Here is a 16,636-nt window from a genome sequence, read left to right as displayed (position 1 = left end):
TTGCCTTCCCTTTAACATTATTAAAAGTTGATGAAGGAAGATTAGCAATGCACATACTAAGATTATCCTATCTGAAGGGAAAACAGGTTGCTAAAATAGACTGGTGATTTTGATCAATCACTTTTTCTGGTATCTCAGTGTGAAGATTTACAATGCAATTTGTTCATTTTAGTGTTCCAGGCATTGATATAGCTTCAAAAACACTTTAAAGATCAGCAAAACTTCGTGTTCTAGAAATTGTTCCTGTATAAATCCTTCCTTTTCTTAGTTAGCTTCATTTAATTTATTTTATATAGTACAACAGATTAATGGTATTTCTTTATTTGTAAAGATGCTGCATGCAGGATTGCCTGAGCTGAACAGCATTCAGGATCTGAAATATGTGTATGATAACCTCCGGCCTCAGGACTCAGACCTTCAGGCTACAAGCTACTTTACAAGGTAAGGACTGCATATAGCACTGCAAGTTTATTTCCTTCAGGCATGAAGCAAAGCTGTTATGTTAAGAGGTTGTAATCAGTGAAATTACACAAAAGAGGACTCTTGGTCTTCGCATGATTACTTTTAATTTAAAAGTCTACTCTTTATTCATTTCAAAACCAACCTCCTCAAGTTTCTCTCACAGTTGTGCATTTGTGGTACGTATATAGGAAGTCGCTTATTCAGTGCCTACAGTTTTTATTCAACTGGCATGGTGAAACCACCCTGGCCTATTTGCAGACAACTCTCCTCTCAGCTTTTAGATGTACTTGCTCCATACAACAGTATTTGGACTGTGGATGCTTTGAATTAATGTTTGAATGATCTTATGTAAATAATAATAGCAATTACAATAATAAAAGTCTACATAATTTTTGCGAAATGTTTGGTAAAATTTCCCCATAAAAACATTTGATTTGTGTGAATATTCAGAATTCCTACATTGTATTTCCTTTTCTGATCTTCTGACTGTTTTTGTTGCTTCAGGCAAGTTACTTTCCCTGTTAGCTAGTTTCTCCATCTGTAATAATGTAATGATTCTTCCTTCTAAGCACTTAACAGATCTATAATAGAAAAGCATTGTGTGTGAATATAGGTATATTTAATGCTTCATTTGTATTAGGATAATGAAACCTTTTACTTGTTTGTGTTAATAGCAGGGGATTAATGATGAGGAGCTACAGATGACCTATATAAAATCAGTTTGAAGCCTGCAATTGTGATCTTCTGGAACAGTTCTGTGCATTACATATAATGCCAACTGTTTATGTGATGATACTCTAGGTGAAGCGAATAGAGACTGAATGTATTTGGAAACTCACTTTCCCATGCTAGGCACAGTATGAAAAAGTCTCTCCCTGTCAGAGCCTGTCCTGTGCAGCACTGTGGTTTCCAAAAGACAGTATGAATTCACAGCATCCTGGATACCACATACACATGCACAGCAGGTCCTACTCCTCTGACCTCTTCCAGCACAAGTGTAAGGCATGTCAAGTTCACAGCAATGGACTCCGAGTCCTTTCAAATTCAGAGCACTAAAGGAAACTCATAAAGCAGCCCAGTCCTTTGCACTGCACAAATCGCCTAAAGGCAAGAGCAATCGCTGTACCCTTCAGTACAGCCACAGAGCACACTGCAATGAATAAATGGGATGAAAGCTTCAGCTGGAGCAGCTGAGCCACTCTCAATACTCTTACATATGCCCATATGAAGATTTTGGCCAATCCAAATTGCATTGTTTACATGTGTGATTTGCATCTATTGGAATCCAAGTCTGTGGCTGCAGGTTTGGAGAAGGCTGAAGCAGAGACCTCGTGAGTTTATAGTTCATACCCTTTGAATAGAAAGAAGGGTGCTTCTCATAAATGCCATTCCCTTGATTTACACACAGCAGAACACTGAGATTTTTCTCCTTTATATATATATTCTTCAGAGGCTTTCTCTCTTGTGCCTTAACAAGATTGTTTTATTTTAAAATTTAGTTACAGCTTCACATTTACTGGCAACTCCTACCTTATTTTTTCCTTTAAGATTTCACTTTTTCCAAGTTACAGACTTATATTTCTACTTCAAATAGGAAACATGCAGCTTCTAGTTAAAAGAAGTCTTGATTCTCACATAGTCTGTGTAACTGTTTTGTTTCTCGTGGCTAGAAAAACCTTTTTTCCTAATTAGAGGAAAAGGACTAGGTTTTACTTAACCAAATGTGACTCTTCAGAGTGAAAATTGCATTAGTATCTCTCAGAGCCAGTGCCCAGAACTCTTTTGGAAGTAGAAAGCATCAGCATAGTTTTCAGTCATGTAAGGATAAGGTTATGGCTACGGTTAAAGTCACTCCAGTCTTGCTTAGTTTGAAGATAAAGGATGAGGGCTGGATTCAGGGCAAGACTGCATCTCCACACACCTTCTTGCAAGTGGGTGAGGTGGTTGTTGTGTTTTGAGGCTGGAAGAAGTGCAGGACTTCAGAGCTGTACCTGACACTGAAGATCTGTTCTCCCAATAAAACTAACTTCATGCTGCACATCCGCACAACGCTGTTGATTCAGATCTTATTTGAAAACTTATTTTCTGCTAAAATGCTTTTAGTGAACTCTCTATGGCTGTTCTCGTTTCTTTCAATTTGTTACTGGTCATAGTGAACACTCTAGGGCTATTGTTACAATTTCTTTCATTTTGTTACTGACCAAAGAAAACATTATATCTGTAGAAAAGTCAGATATTGCTATGGTTCATACTTTCTTCTGTAATATTCCTAGTGTATGTTTCTATTATATATGCTCATTTGCATGTACAAGGTCTCTTTTCATCAGCTCATGAATTTTTATGGATCTCCTTCTACGTCATGCTTTTTCATGATTTATTCCGATTTCTATTCATTTTTGAACATTATTTGTGTTAATTCAAAGCATGCATCAAGTAACATTTGTACATATTTAAACATGGTTAGAACACCAGGCTTCATGTTCAGCTGTATTTTAATTTCTGAAAACTGTTTCCAGGCAGTCTTTGGGATGTCTTAATACCCAAATCCATTCAAGACTTACCCTCTGTATAAGCATTTTCTGGCCTACCTCCAGGAATGTTACTATTACTTATGTTGACTTTATACTGTCCTTCAGAAAAAATTCTTCCCTCCTTTCTTTTTGCACAGAGATCCAGGTGAGAAAAAAATCAGTATTGTACTTCTCAGTGTCTCTCTGTGCTTTATTCCTGAATCTATTTCTCCAGTTCTTTTTAGAAAGCAAAATGAAATTGGAAACTCTGTTTTTTAACATAATTTCCAGGAGCCCTCAAATCCTTTCTAATTCATAGCTGCTTTTTCTCAATAATTTCTTTCAGAAAATTTTAATGCTTTGAAAAAGTTCTTTTCTAGATAAGGAGTGTTGTCATTGGAATGTTAAAAACTGCCAACAGAGAGTTATTGACTGTTCTAAGTACTTGGTATTTATTGTATTATTTCAGGTTCTATCATATAGTATATCTATTCAAAAGCACAAACTTTTGCTAGTGGAAATATGAGAAGAACATTTCTCTCTTAATGTTGCTTTTACCAATTGCCTGAGTTTGATTTGAGCAATAATACTGACATTACCTCCATTGTTTCTTATAAACAGCATGATATGATGGCTGATGTCATAAATATTCCTTGCAAAACAATGTTTATTTGTTCTGCGTCCTTCATCTTTTTAGCCAACAAAATTATAACACCAGAGTTTGAAATTCAGCATCCAAATCCTTTCAGAACTGTAAAATATTTTGTGTTTTACCAAACTCTTTTGTTCTCATTCTTGACTTAAGACATGCTCAGTAATCTGTGGTCTCATTTCTGTGTACTGTTCTCTTCTCACATTGAGTCAGTTCACTATTATAAGCTGATGAGCAGCAGCATTAAACCTCACAGACTGCAGCCTTCTGGAAGGTCACACTGTCGAATCATGAATAAACAGTGCACTGATTGAGAGTTAAACAAGAGTTTCTGTGTTTGCTTGTCATTTCTGTGCACCTAGTGCCAAATGAAACATTGTTGTCTCTCCAGCATCTGCCCTGAACTCAGCTTGATCCTTGAAACTCAATTTGATCCTTTCCCCTCCCTCCTCCTCTTTCCCTGGAATTCATTTTTACCAAGGAAAGAAGAAAGCCATTTCACTTCTGGATATAGATTTCCTCTTTGGTTTTCTGCAGATGTCTTCAAATGTCAGCATGGTGTCATCTGCTGCCTGAAAAATGCTGCCACATTTTTTATGTGCTTCTAAAGCAATATGCATAATATGTATCTAGAATTATTTTTAAGGGATTACAGTTAGCCTAGTGCAATAAATGGAGCTGATTTCAATTGACTGCAGTATGCAGTCTAACTCACTCATAGAAACCTATGAATAGGAAAGGCACTGTAAATCTGACAATTACCATCAAACACCACTGCACATCTTCAGCCAGCTGACTGGAGGATTCTGCTTGGGTCAGCTGCTATCTTTATTTATTTATTTATCATTTATTCGATACCTGTCGTTGTTCAGATCAGACACATCCACTCCAAGCTGAAAATGCGGGCAGTTGCAAAACCAGACAATTCATAGCAACTCCTTTCAAAATATGACATTAATCTCAAGCTGATCAGACAATCCCTCTTTCTGAGGTGGCTGCAGATATTCCAGCAAGAAATATTCCAAGTAGCTGAAACATCAGTGACAGCTGGTGACTTCTCTAATAGGACAGGTATGAAACTACCATACTAAACTTTCTCTCAGCTGAGCTCAATCAGTTTGTAAAGAGAACTGAATTATTGCCTCTATACTATCACAGTGAGAAATAAGATGTTAAACTGAAGAGCTATCACAAAACACAAAACCTGCACAGAAAGATTATCAATTGTCCATGAACATGTTGGTAAAAAACAGAAAAGGTCTATACCTGTAAGCAGTAAGGTTCTGAAAGTCTCTGTAGAGCTTCTGAGAGCATACTACCTAATTTTATTTTCTTTTTAATTGAGCCTGTTAAGTTAATGGATGAAAAGTTTCGACAGAAATGAAATGCCATGTTCTGGGAATCCCACAAAGATAAATTTTACTCATTGTACTCCAAGCTGTATTCAGCTCTAGATGGAAAAGAGAAGGATACCATGGTAAGTGAATAAAAAAAGGATTATGAAGATCAGTGGGACTATTTATTATTATACATACAAAAACTGAGACCTGGACAAGTCAGGAGTGCATGTGGTCTTTAAAGGATGTGGAGGAAGACTGGTCTGTCCAGAAAGCTCTAGGCATCATATCCCAGAACACCTCTCTCATGAGAAATGTCTACTACCTAAAATCAAGGTACTAGCTATTACTAGGCACTCTTGGAAAAATAAAACAAAGCCTATTTATGTTTTCACAAGCCACCGAGCTGTCCATGTGTGTTTCACCTGATTGTAACTTGATAGTTCTGTAGAAAGAGTGTGATCCAAAAGTAGAAAGCATTGCCTTTGAATAATCACAGGCATTTAAATCATTTTTTCTGAGAAATAGGTCAGACACCGATCTGTATCATAAAAAATCATGTTGCTGCCTAAGGTTTGTGTGTTAGGAATATTATGATCCACAACTAGTCTTACTCAATTTAATGACAGTTTCTTGTTTTGTTTGTTTTTCTGATGGGTCTGTGAATTTGGTACCTTTTATTTAGGTAACTTCAATTTTACTATCTAAAGACCTTTAAGTACTAATTCTTGCTTTGGCTACCAGAGCTCTCAAATAACTTAGAAACATATTTTTTTACATCAATGTGAGGGCAAATCTCACTTTTGCCACAGGAAAGATGGTAATGACGTAGGGAGCAAGAAGATGCTCAAGACCTCACCAAATTGTTGATCTGTGTCTAACTTAATGTGGCTGAAGAAAAGAGAAGGGATCTCAGTTAGCTCAAGGAGCAAGTTGTAGCACAGATTCTTAGCATTAACTTAAAAAATCCTGTCAGAAGGGTAAATCAGGTTGCTACAATGCAGTACATTGGGTCAGTGATCTAATCCACAACAGAAGAAGAGCTGCAAAATTTAAAAAGATGGCATATGTATTTGATGTATACCACTGTTTCATAAATAAAAATCAGCTTTTGAAGGCTATGGGATAATGAGTCTCCTTAGGCCAATTCACCCTTGAAAGAAAATGCAGACAAGTGTAACTGGAGTTCTACTGTGCTGTGAAGACATTGAAATGTCATCAAAATTGCAAAAAGGCTTTGTTGTTCATAACAGGACATATGGCTTGCTTCATCCTTTCTATTATAAGACGAAAGACTGCGTACAGAGAAAGAAAAATATATAAGGGGAAAAACTGCATACATTTTATTTTATTTTAAATGCAAGCATTTAGCTCACTGAGTAAAGCTGCAGGAATAGCAGCAAAAGCCTCTGTTTAGGTTTAGATAAGGTATGTTATTAACAATCTTGGTGTTAAAAGCATTTTAGAGGCTTAATGTACTCATGGAAAGAACAACAAACCATTAAAATACTGAACTGTTTGAACAGCAGTATTCTGGTATTAATGATAGAAATCAAGTATTAATTAATACTTGATTTCTATCACTAATTTATAAGTAAAGGCCTTTTTTTGTGTAAATTGAAATGAACTGTTTTTATTTGAAAAGTAAACTTGACTCTTAATAACACTGCAGGTTCCCTAACTGCATTGTTACAGTATGGCCAAGTTACAAATTCTATACTTAAATCATGTCAGAGTGATTTATCAAGTGTTTAAACTCTGGATTAAATTAAATGCTTAAAAGTTTTTAGGAAAATAAATGTTCATCTCAGGTGCAGCTTAACTAATCACTGAACTGAATTGATTTTGTACTGTCTTTTGAAATGAGATTTATTTTCTTGTTTTCCATTTGAGTGTTAATTGTGTCATGTATTAAATAGTCTTTATGTATCTGTTTCTTGAAAATGTAGTTAATAAGGTAATTAACTAAATCAATTCAAAGATACTTTTCAGTTTATTACATTACGAAAAACATAAACATCTCATTTCCTTGTTTTAGTAACCCTAGTCAATGTATGGTAAATTCACAGTATTTTGAATGGTATCTCGGGTTAGATGGAACAAGCTGGGGAACTATCTACAGCTAGGATATTCTTTTAGGTATGATGGCCTCTGTGAAGCCACAATCTTTAACCAAAACATCTGAGATTATAAAAATCAAGCTAATGCAATTAATGGAGTTGATTTCAATTGGTTGCAGTATGCAACCCCGCCCATACAGAAGACCATGAATAAGAATTTAATTTTAAATGTCAGGTGAAGCTGTTCAGCTTTAAAGAGGCCATGGTGAAGGTGGTTAAGGGTAATGTCAACTCTTGAAAGCTAGTTAGTGATAGTTCAAAGTAGGGATAAAAAAAAGAGATCAATTCAATTTGATAGTGGTTTGTTGCTATATGACCTGAAACTAATGGGTTGTAGTTCTATGACATCAGAACTCACCCGGAATATCTACAGAGATCCACGGAACTAAACAGTAAAACAGAAAACAAAAATCGTATTTTCAATAGATTTTAACTAGTTATTTAATTCAGAAGGGCAAGTATTTACTAATGAGCACTGCATATTATTCTTCAAAGAGCAGTGATTTTCTCACATTTTCAAGTTGAGTTCACATTGATGTCAAAACAAGTTTGCACAACATATCTACATGTGTATTTGGGAAGTTTTCTATCCACTGTGGCTTTTCTGACAGAAGATCTCAAAACTTTAGGATATTAGAAGTATGTTCTGATACTCCTTGCACAGGAAAACATTGGGGGGGAGATGAGAGGACAAAATTTCTTTTTTAAATATCTTAAGTAGCTCCACAAGCACTGATCTTTTAAAAACTGGGTGACGGATTTAGCAAGACATCTTGCACAGCTAGATTACAAATTGGACATGAGAGACGCTTAGCCTTCTGCAAACACATTTAAGTCTGTGTGAGATTAGTGCAGTGAGGAAGTAAATGCTAAGAGCAGATGTTGTTCCACCATGGAATCCCTCAAAACACACATGGAAATGTTCTGACTATTTCTGTTGCATGGTGGTATCCTCCTTATGAAAAATAACATCCCCAAAGTGAGTTATGAGTAAGGCTACAGCAAAAATGGTCTTCTAAGTAGTTAGGCTCCATGGCTGCAAATGTATTGTTCCAAATAGTGGTGAGTTGGTATGTATATGGGTACATCTTCATGTGAGGCAGCTTTTAGGTATTGGGTTTTTTGGTACTTGTATCCATGAAATTACAAATCAATAGAAGCCAAAGAGATATATAAATACAGTCTCTTCTGTTTGTTCTTCAGGAAAATAAAGGAAAGTTTGGAGTGCTTTCCTGTCAAGCTCAATAATTTGATCCACACACTCGCACACATGTCACTGATGGGCTCTGCAAAGCTTCCGTCTCGAGAGACTGTCCCTCAAGAATGGATGATGCTGAATGCAGAAAAGTCAATTGCAAGAGCCACCATTTTGGGGTTCAACAAAAAGTCTGACTACGTACGTGTCACGTTCTTTATTTATCTTTCATGATTCCTCTGTGAGTTCATACACTCTCCCCCCTCTTTTATAGAGGATGTGCCCATGCCATATTGAAAAGATCACAGGAGTGCCATAAGCAATGAGGTAGCTGAGAGAAAGAACACCAGGCAGACAGCTATTAGCAGGGAGCCATTAAGGAGAAAGGTTCCTGCCCTGTAGTGAAAAATAAATCAAGAGCTAATTAGAGTATCCAGAAGGAAAGCATGGCACGAAATTAGGAAGCCTAATAGAAATTGCAGACTGTTATATGATGCTTTAATGGTGCATTATTAGTTTTCACGCACTGCAGTGATCTTTCAGTGTTTGAATTGTATGCTATCCAGGCAAGTTTCTCCTTCTATGCAGCAAAAGCTATAAATTACAAACTGAATTCTCTGGCTCCTGGCACTATATTAAAGAATTTTTTTTCTTTGTAAAAATCACCCTCTATTTTGTCTTGTACAATATTTTTTAATGTGCCTCTCTGATCATTTGTCTTTACTGCATCTTCTCTTTCCCCAATACAGCTATATCTAGTCCAGGTGGTGCAAACCTGCAATGTGGTCACTTTTGTGGAGAAATCATTTGGCCAGTTCTCAGAACTTCACAGCCATCTCCAGAAGCAGTTTCCATCATGTGCACTCCCAGAGTAAGTCAGCATGTTAATAAATGTTATTCTGCTGTTAAATGGTTGTCTCTGTGCACAGATAAAAGTGTAAGAAAATGTATAGAAGGTGTATTTTTAGAATCACAAAGGCAATGATACATTTACTGTCAAGTCATCTTCTACTGTCTGTTCAGCCTAGGAGAAACTGAATCACAGAGTATTGTGACAGCCCAATTTATATATATATTTTTTTTTTTAATGGGTGGAGAAGAGGGGAACAGTTTGCTCCTTACACAAGTATTTCTGAAATAAAGGGTAAATTGTATATACTAAATTAAATATGTGAAAGAGCATTTAATAATTTTTATTTTCTTCATAATGCTGGCCAAAATTCCTAGAAAAATTAGTATACTAAACCAGTGTAGAAATGTCCACACAGGCACATAACAGAAACAAGCTGATTTCTGATACTGACTGCAATTATTAACATTTATACAAAAAGATGTTCATGCTCCCCAGCTGAGAAATATGCAATAACCATATTTGCACTCCCAGACCCTCAAAAAAATACGTTATGCTTTGCTTCACTCAATAATAATGACAGTTTAATATCTCTTGAAAAACAAGCTATCATTAATTTCAGTGATTATGAGTATTCCTTTTTATCGGTATTTATGTTCATTCTCAATTTGAATATTCTGAAGAATTCTATCTTACATAAAACACCTTTTCCTTATAAAACAATTTTCTGTGACTTTGGTAAAATAAGAAGTATAAATATAATATTGTATGTAGTATTTTACTATATACACCATAGACAACAAAGTAGTCTCCTAGATAGTCATGCTGCCTCAACTAATATGAGACCTACTTCAAGCTCAATCTATGATAAAACAAAAACAAAACAAAAAGACTAAAAAGATGCATAGTTTACCTGTGCCAGGCTGAGATTCTGACAATATCCCTTAAAAAATTAAGTCTTTGATGTTCAACTTGAAGTAAAAATCCACAATCAAAATGATTTTGACTGTAAAAATAAATTCAGTGAATTTTAGATCCAAATTTTGTGTTCTCCTGAGTTTGTGAGAGTCGTTCAGTTAAATGGCTTTATATTGGTTAATTCTGTAGCACCTTTTCCCTACCTGGGGGATTTTTCCTTGGTTCCAGTTAGACTCATTATGACTGCCCACATTAACTGGCTGCAGAAGCTGATGGGAATTGGAATTTCATTGCACACCAAAAGTGCTTGATTCATAGTCTTGATTTGGAGCCATTTGCATGCTAATAATTAGGTTGGAAGATAAAATATTTAACAAGTAGCAATTTGTGGTTTGGCTTCATTTTTTCTTTTTTATAAACAGTGAGAATATCTCTTTGAAGAAAAATGTATTTCTCTTTAGAAATGCATAGATATAAGAAACCCTGTAGTGAGTTTCAAAAACAGTACTAGCTACTTTTCACATACATCTATTTTTATTAAAATTGCTTATATTTTTGATGCACATGTGAGTTCCAGAACCCAGAGAAGGTTAATCTACGTACACTGAGGCTGTATCTAAGACCTGAAGACCTTTATTGCCAAAATTCAGTCTCAGCAGTAAACTGTCACTCAGTGATTTTTCCCCAAGACTGTGTTAAAGTGCTACATTTTATGATGTTTCTTTGTATGAATGATCTTTAACGTTAATGCTTTGATTTGCTTTTTAATGTACCTTTGTTGGTTGGAGACTTCTAATGTACTCCACATTTTATTGTTATAATAAAACCTAAACTACTTATTTATAGGAAGTTATCACTGGAACTGACATACCATATGAGGCCATTAATTTGTGTGACGCAAGCTGCCAGCACTGGCCAATGCCAAAGGCCTCAACAGAAGGCAAAAGCCTTCTTTCATAATGTAACCACAAAGGCAATTTGAAAATGTATGATTGAAAAATAAAATGTCTGATATTACCAAATAATTGGAACTGCTAACAGGAAGGATTTGGTTACTGCTTTGTATTGATTCATGAAATTGTATATGTTTATGTCTCATTAAGAAGAAATATCACAGTATGAATCTGCCTCATAGAGGTTCTAAATACTGGCTTCGTCTCAATAAACTAATGGCAAAAGCTCAGAGTTCTCAGCATCTGAAATTATGCTATTGTATATAAACATTCATCCTATATTTATAATCCAGAGCACAGCTGCCCCAAACAAATGCTTGTACTCTGGCACCATCTCTTATTTGGTTTTCGACAGAAAATTAATAGTGTTGTTATGTGGTTTTTTTGAAGGCCAAAAATCTTTTCATTCAGTGAAGTATATAAGTGAAATAATTTATACACAGAAATGCTCTTTATGCTTCCTTCTTTCATGGGAAATGAGATCTGGTTCCCAAGATGTATCAAAATGGCAGAAGTTTACTTTTATCTGATCTCCTTAAAGTAGATGCAAAGCTCAAATCAACTTGGAACATACTTTTCAAATAAAAATACTTTCACAAGTACAAGGTTGGTTTCATACACAGGCGCTATTCAGTAAAAGCATGAAGGAGCTTTAAATAAGTGTTCAGTTCTACTACAAGGTTCATATTGTCCTTCACTGCAGCAGAGTTCTGGGTGCCATCAATCAGCAGTGTCTCTAAAGTTATAGATAATGCATGTATTTGTCCTCAGTTTGGCCGTGCTTAGGCTGTGTCTTCTGAGGGCCAGCATTTTACAGCCAGAGTTCTCTCTTTGTGTTATGCAGCCTAATTTATTTTATGCTGCTTCCTAGCAGATCTTCACTAGCAACTTTTGAAAGAAATCCTTTCTGTGCCACAGAGGAGCCCAGAACAGTCACAGGCCATCTGTGTGTGTCAGATGACCTGTGTTCTATTTTTACCTGTACGGTTGACATACATGAGAATCCCAGGTCGTGGCACATCACCTGCCCTGTTGTATCCTACCATTGTAATTTCTTGAGACAAGATTTGACTCTCATTATTCATTTGTACAGTGTCTAATTAAGCCCTAAACTTTCCATGCTATAGGCAAAAATAACAAAAAGATTGTACATATAATATGGTGCTATCATCCTGTCCCTTTGCCATTTTAATTACAGACTAAATTATAGCAACTCTTGAGTTCTTCCTCAGAAGTATTACACAAGATACGTGAAGTCTTGTCCTCTCCTAAAAGAGTTATAAAGTCTCGTTAATCAGTGTTCTTTTCAGAAAAGGCCTTCTGTTACAAAATAAGCTAAAAACCCCAACCCAATAGGTCTAATTACAATTCATGAAATCTAATTACATTGAATCTCTTGGTAAGAAAAATGTGTAGGTTAATCATCTTTGGTCATTTTATCTTCAGTAGGTGAGGCTGCTGTGTCATTTTTACAGCTGGGTGGTTTGCAATGCTGGCCAGTGTTCCTCTCTAGGGGTGGGAATCCACTGCTCCATGTGTTGCTATTTGGCTGGCTTTTGAAAAGCTGATGACATCTTATCACTGAGCTGTGGAATTGTGTAAAACCCATTCAAAGCAGGAGCTGACCAGCTGTCTTTCAAAAGGCTGGCCAAGTGTCTCTTTGCAGTGTATTTTGCCGCTAGTTGCCTCTTTAGTCATTTGTCTGAAGCCTTCAGGTATCTCTTGAGATCTCCTGGATAAATCATGTTGTACCAGGAAAAAAGATGCTTGTAAGCAATACACTGTTAAGCGTTTGCAGTGGCAATGTAACATGAAATGTGACCCAGATCAAAACTTCTACTATTCTGTATCACATAGATTAGTAGGCATAAAGCAGAATATTAGTTTAAAAATCCTAATATTAGTAATCTATATCATAAAACCTATTAAAAAAAACAAAACAAAACAAAACAAAAACAACCATGCAGTTTAGCACAGATTTAAAATGCCCCTTCAACTTGAGAGAAACAGTTCCTGTCAGAGCAATGCTAATGTAAACTGGTAAGTGTAATGTTGCCCAGAAAAGCTGTGGATGCCTCATCCCTGGAGGTGCTCAAGGCCAGACTGGATGGGGCCCTGGGCAGCCTGAGCTGCTGGATGGCAGCCCTGTTCATGGCAGGGGATTGGAACTGGGTGGGCTTTAAGGTCCTTTCCAACTCAAGCCATTCTGTGATTCTATGTCTGCAAAAAATCTAACCTTCTGACTCATCTAACATGCATTTTTCCTAAAACAGAAAGATGATTCAAGTGAAAAAAATGTTGGATTTTGACATTTTCACTCATAACATTTGAAAATTGACCTAAGATCATTCTGTGACAAGTTCATTTATAAAATTGAAATGAAATTAATCTTCATTAAAATTCTATGAAACATTGCTAGTATTACCGTTACTGATTTTGTTGGGATTGATTTTGTTATTGTAATGATAGTTTGTTTTCATATATTACTTTTATTGTAGTTGTACCTGAAATTGCATATGGGATCAGGTACCTGTTCTGAAAATTTATCTTCACTCTAATTACTAAGGTAAAAAAAGCAAGTAATATAAAATGTCACATTGTTTCTGTAAGAATAAAGCATTCAGTATTGTAATGCAAGGCTTTGAATAGCATGAGCCTTTATCTGAGATCAGAGATCTGTTGTGCTATGCGCTATGCAAAAGATGTTTTCCCAGTATCATAAAGGACAAACTTATAGAAGTATTTAGATACAATAAAACACGAGTAATTGCCTTATAGGGTTCTTTAGCATGTATATTTAGAATAAATTTATTTAGACAGAAAAAATACAGTATGAAACAGAATACCATCAAACTATCATCAGAAAAGAATGAGAATCAGAAGGTAAACAATCCTGCGGTTACTATACTCATCCTTTCACCTACCTGCAGAACATCTTGGAAAGATTGAACATTTTTCTGTCAAATAGAGTGGGAAATATTTTCAGCAAACAGAGTAGAAGAGTAATAATTACAAATATTTTTCTCTTGCAGGTTTCCTCACTCATGGCATATACCTTTTACGGATCTTGAACATAAAAGAGTGAGGGATTTGAATCTCTACCTGAAGCAACTATTAAGTGGAACAAGAAAACTGGCAAATGTGAGCACTTCCAATATTTGTTTTATTTGCATGTGGCTGTCAGTAGTGTTGTACAATTGCTTCATTTGAAAAATAAATGCCACAAATGACACTTCTAATGCAGTCATTTTGAGATGAAGCCATTGTAAGATTCATCAGAGCTTAAGACAAAACAAAAGTGACTGAAAAATAGTTTTATTTTTCAGGCAGGATATTTTTCAAAATAACTTCTCTTCCTTTAACTGCCATCCAGAAGTAATGATTCACTGTATTTTTGACAGTAAGGAGTACGTTCTGAGGAATATAATGTCTAAAAGAGGAGTACATCTTGAAATATTGAAGAAGTCCAATTCTGACAGTTTTAAAAGGAGAAGTTTCTTTCTTTCATACTATAAACACTCTTCATTTTCAAATTTAAGAAACATATCAAAGAAATGACTTTACAAACAAATGGAAATCAGGTTATTTCATTATTATCAAAATGATACATTATGTCCATTGAACTTGTCAGGTTTTTATTCATTCTTTCTTGAGATTTCATATTTTTCTCCTGTTTCAAAATGGAAAGTTGCAATAGTTACCAAAAGTGACTCTTCATTTTATCAATTATGCACCTCAACACTGTGGAAGCTGGGACCAAGAGCATCTCAGGGGCCTCTTGTACCCCAGCACTGTGTTAAATAATAATGTTGCATCACTTCAGAAGTTGAATTTTCAACAACACCAGAGTCTGAGCAAAGAGAGTGTCTCTTTTGACCATCAGTTCTCAGGAAAACTGTTGAGTAGAGAGAAAAAAGCAATGATTTATGTTAGACCGTAGGGTTACATAGAGGCTAGCACAGTAATGGAGCCAGGGTATGATCTCCCTGCTATTTCACTGGTAACATGTTCTCTGGTGGAGCTTGGGTCTCTGCCAGATGGCCCTTACCACGTTCCATGGCTTCAGGGCTACAGCACATACTCAGTCTGATTTGGTTTAATAGTATCAACAGTCTAGAGTGCCAAAAGGGTTGTATGGTGGGATATTTTTTCTTCAAATATTCAAGCATCTTGCAGGAGGGAAAAAATGTTTACTGTCTACCTACGTAACTTTCCCAGATGTGTTTGTACAGTGGGGATTAAAGAGGAAACTGTTCATATGTAAAGCAAACATGAGTTTTATTAGTACTAATAAAAATTCTGTGCCGAGTTGAAATTGAAATTTTCCAATGGTAGGTCTTACGTGTTTCACAGCGTTGCACCTAATTTAGCACAGACAGCTGACTTGGGTGTTTGACTCCTAGAACTGACTGCACTAAATAAACTGCACAGATTGAGTTTAATTGTTGCGTATTTTCTGTCACTCAAGGTAGACTCGTGGGTTTGTTTTACATTAGCACCTTTTGGTTGCAGCTGAGGAAAAACAAATATAAGCCAGTGACCTAGAAATGAAGAGCCCTCTATCTTCTTCTGTGCTCTGGGCTGCTGTAAGGTACATGAATTTTCTATTTGGACCAAGCATTGCTGTACTTCTGAAGCCTGATCTGTGGTTAAAAGTTAAACTGTTTAAAGCCATGGGATAGTAATAAAACATTTCCCAGTGACATCCAGATGCCCTTCTCTCCCTCCTGCTCCATGGTCTGTGAAGTCTAATAATCAGTCAGAGCATGCTGCCTTGCAATGGGCTTCCTAATTCCTCGTCTCCCTCCTCTTATGATTGTGGAGCTGGGTGAATTTTTCCTGTGTTGCTGCTGAAAGAGGACACAACCATGAAAATGGTATTTGTAGGGAACTGTGAGCAGATCTGTTTGAGAACAAATGCTGGTGTGGCTCTAAACTGGTCTAGTGGAGCTATACAGACATGCCAGACTGTTCAGCTGCTGAAAGCCATTCAAGTCTGGTACAGCCTGTAAACCATGAGGAGAATAAAACAATTACATGCCTAAGAGGACTGCATAGCTGCTGGTATGCAGGACTTGGAGAAGGCGTGATAAAAAATGGAGTAAGGAGCAGATTGTTTCCGTCTATTAAGTGCTGTTGCATGCTGCAAATCAGCTTGCTAACCACACGTATCTACCCTGCAATTTTAGGTGATAACTATTAGAATTATCGATACTCTATAAACATTGAATCATTATTTTTACTTCAGTATGCTTCTCCTGCTGGGAGACGTGTGAAATTTAGAAAAGACTGTTGTATCCTGACCCACATAGAAAAAGGAGACCAGACAGTTGATAATTTCCTTTGTACTCCCTCCTGAAGGCTTCTTTCTCAGTTCTCCTTTTGGTATGACTTTATTTTTTTTTTAAGTGTCACTGTGTCTTCTTCATTTTACTCTGAGCAGAAAGCCAAGCGAGGAGGCTTTCTTGATAAAAATAAGCACAATTATTTTGTCTCTCCTCTTGCCTAGGACCACTTTGCAGTTAAATTTGTCCTTTTTCTAAAATTACTAGATAGCCTGACCAAAACCATTCAGGGAGATGTCTGTTCTCAAGCACTACCAAACTGTCATTCCTACTAAAGAGTAAAACTATGTAGGA

The 16,636-nt window shown here is 36.2% G+C and overlaps 1 protein-coding gene across 1 annotated transcript in view; it reads left to right on the top strand.

The window, feature by feature from the left end:
- PIK3C2G (phosphatidylinositol-4-phosphate 3-kinase catalytic subunit type 2 gamma) overlaps positions 1 to 16,636 on the top strand; it is a 196,636-nt gene that overhangs the window by 144,134 nt on the left and 35,866 nt on the right. Inside the window, exons 25-28 of the mRNA XM_065742527.1 lie at positions 332 to 441; positions 8,285 to 8,477; positions 9,026 to 9,147; positions 14,030 to 14,138. Coding sequence (XP_065598599.1) covers positions 332 to 441; positions 8,285 to 8,477; positions 9,026 to 9,147; positions 14,030 to 14,138 — 534 coding nt within the window. The remainder of the gene's footprint in view (positions 1 to 331; positions 442 to 8,284; positions 8,478 to 9,025; positions 9,148 to 14,029; positions 14,139 to 16,636) is intronic.

The sequence above is a fragment of the Cyrtonyx montezumae genome, unplaced genomic scaffold, assembly GCF_038088225.1.
Source record: "Cyrtonyx montezumae isolate F1298 unplaced genomic scaffold, pur_monq_1.0 scaffold_3, whole genome shotgun sequence".
Lineage (NCBI taxonomy): Eukaryota > Metazoa > Chordata > Aves > Galliformes > Odontophoridae > Cyrtonyx > Cyrtonyx montezumae.
Note: the sequence above shows the minus strand (reverse complement) of the source record. Positions and strands in the feature narration are given on the sequence as shown.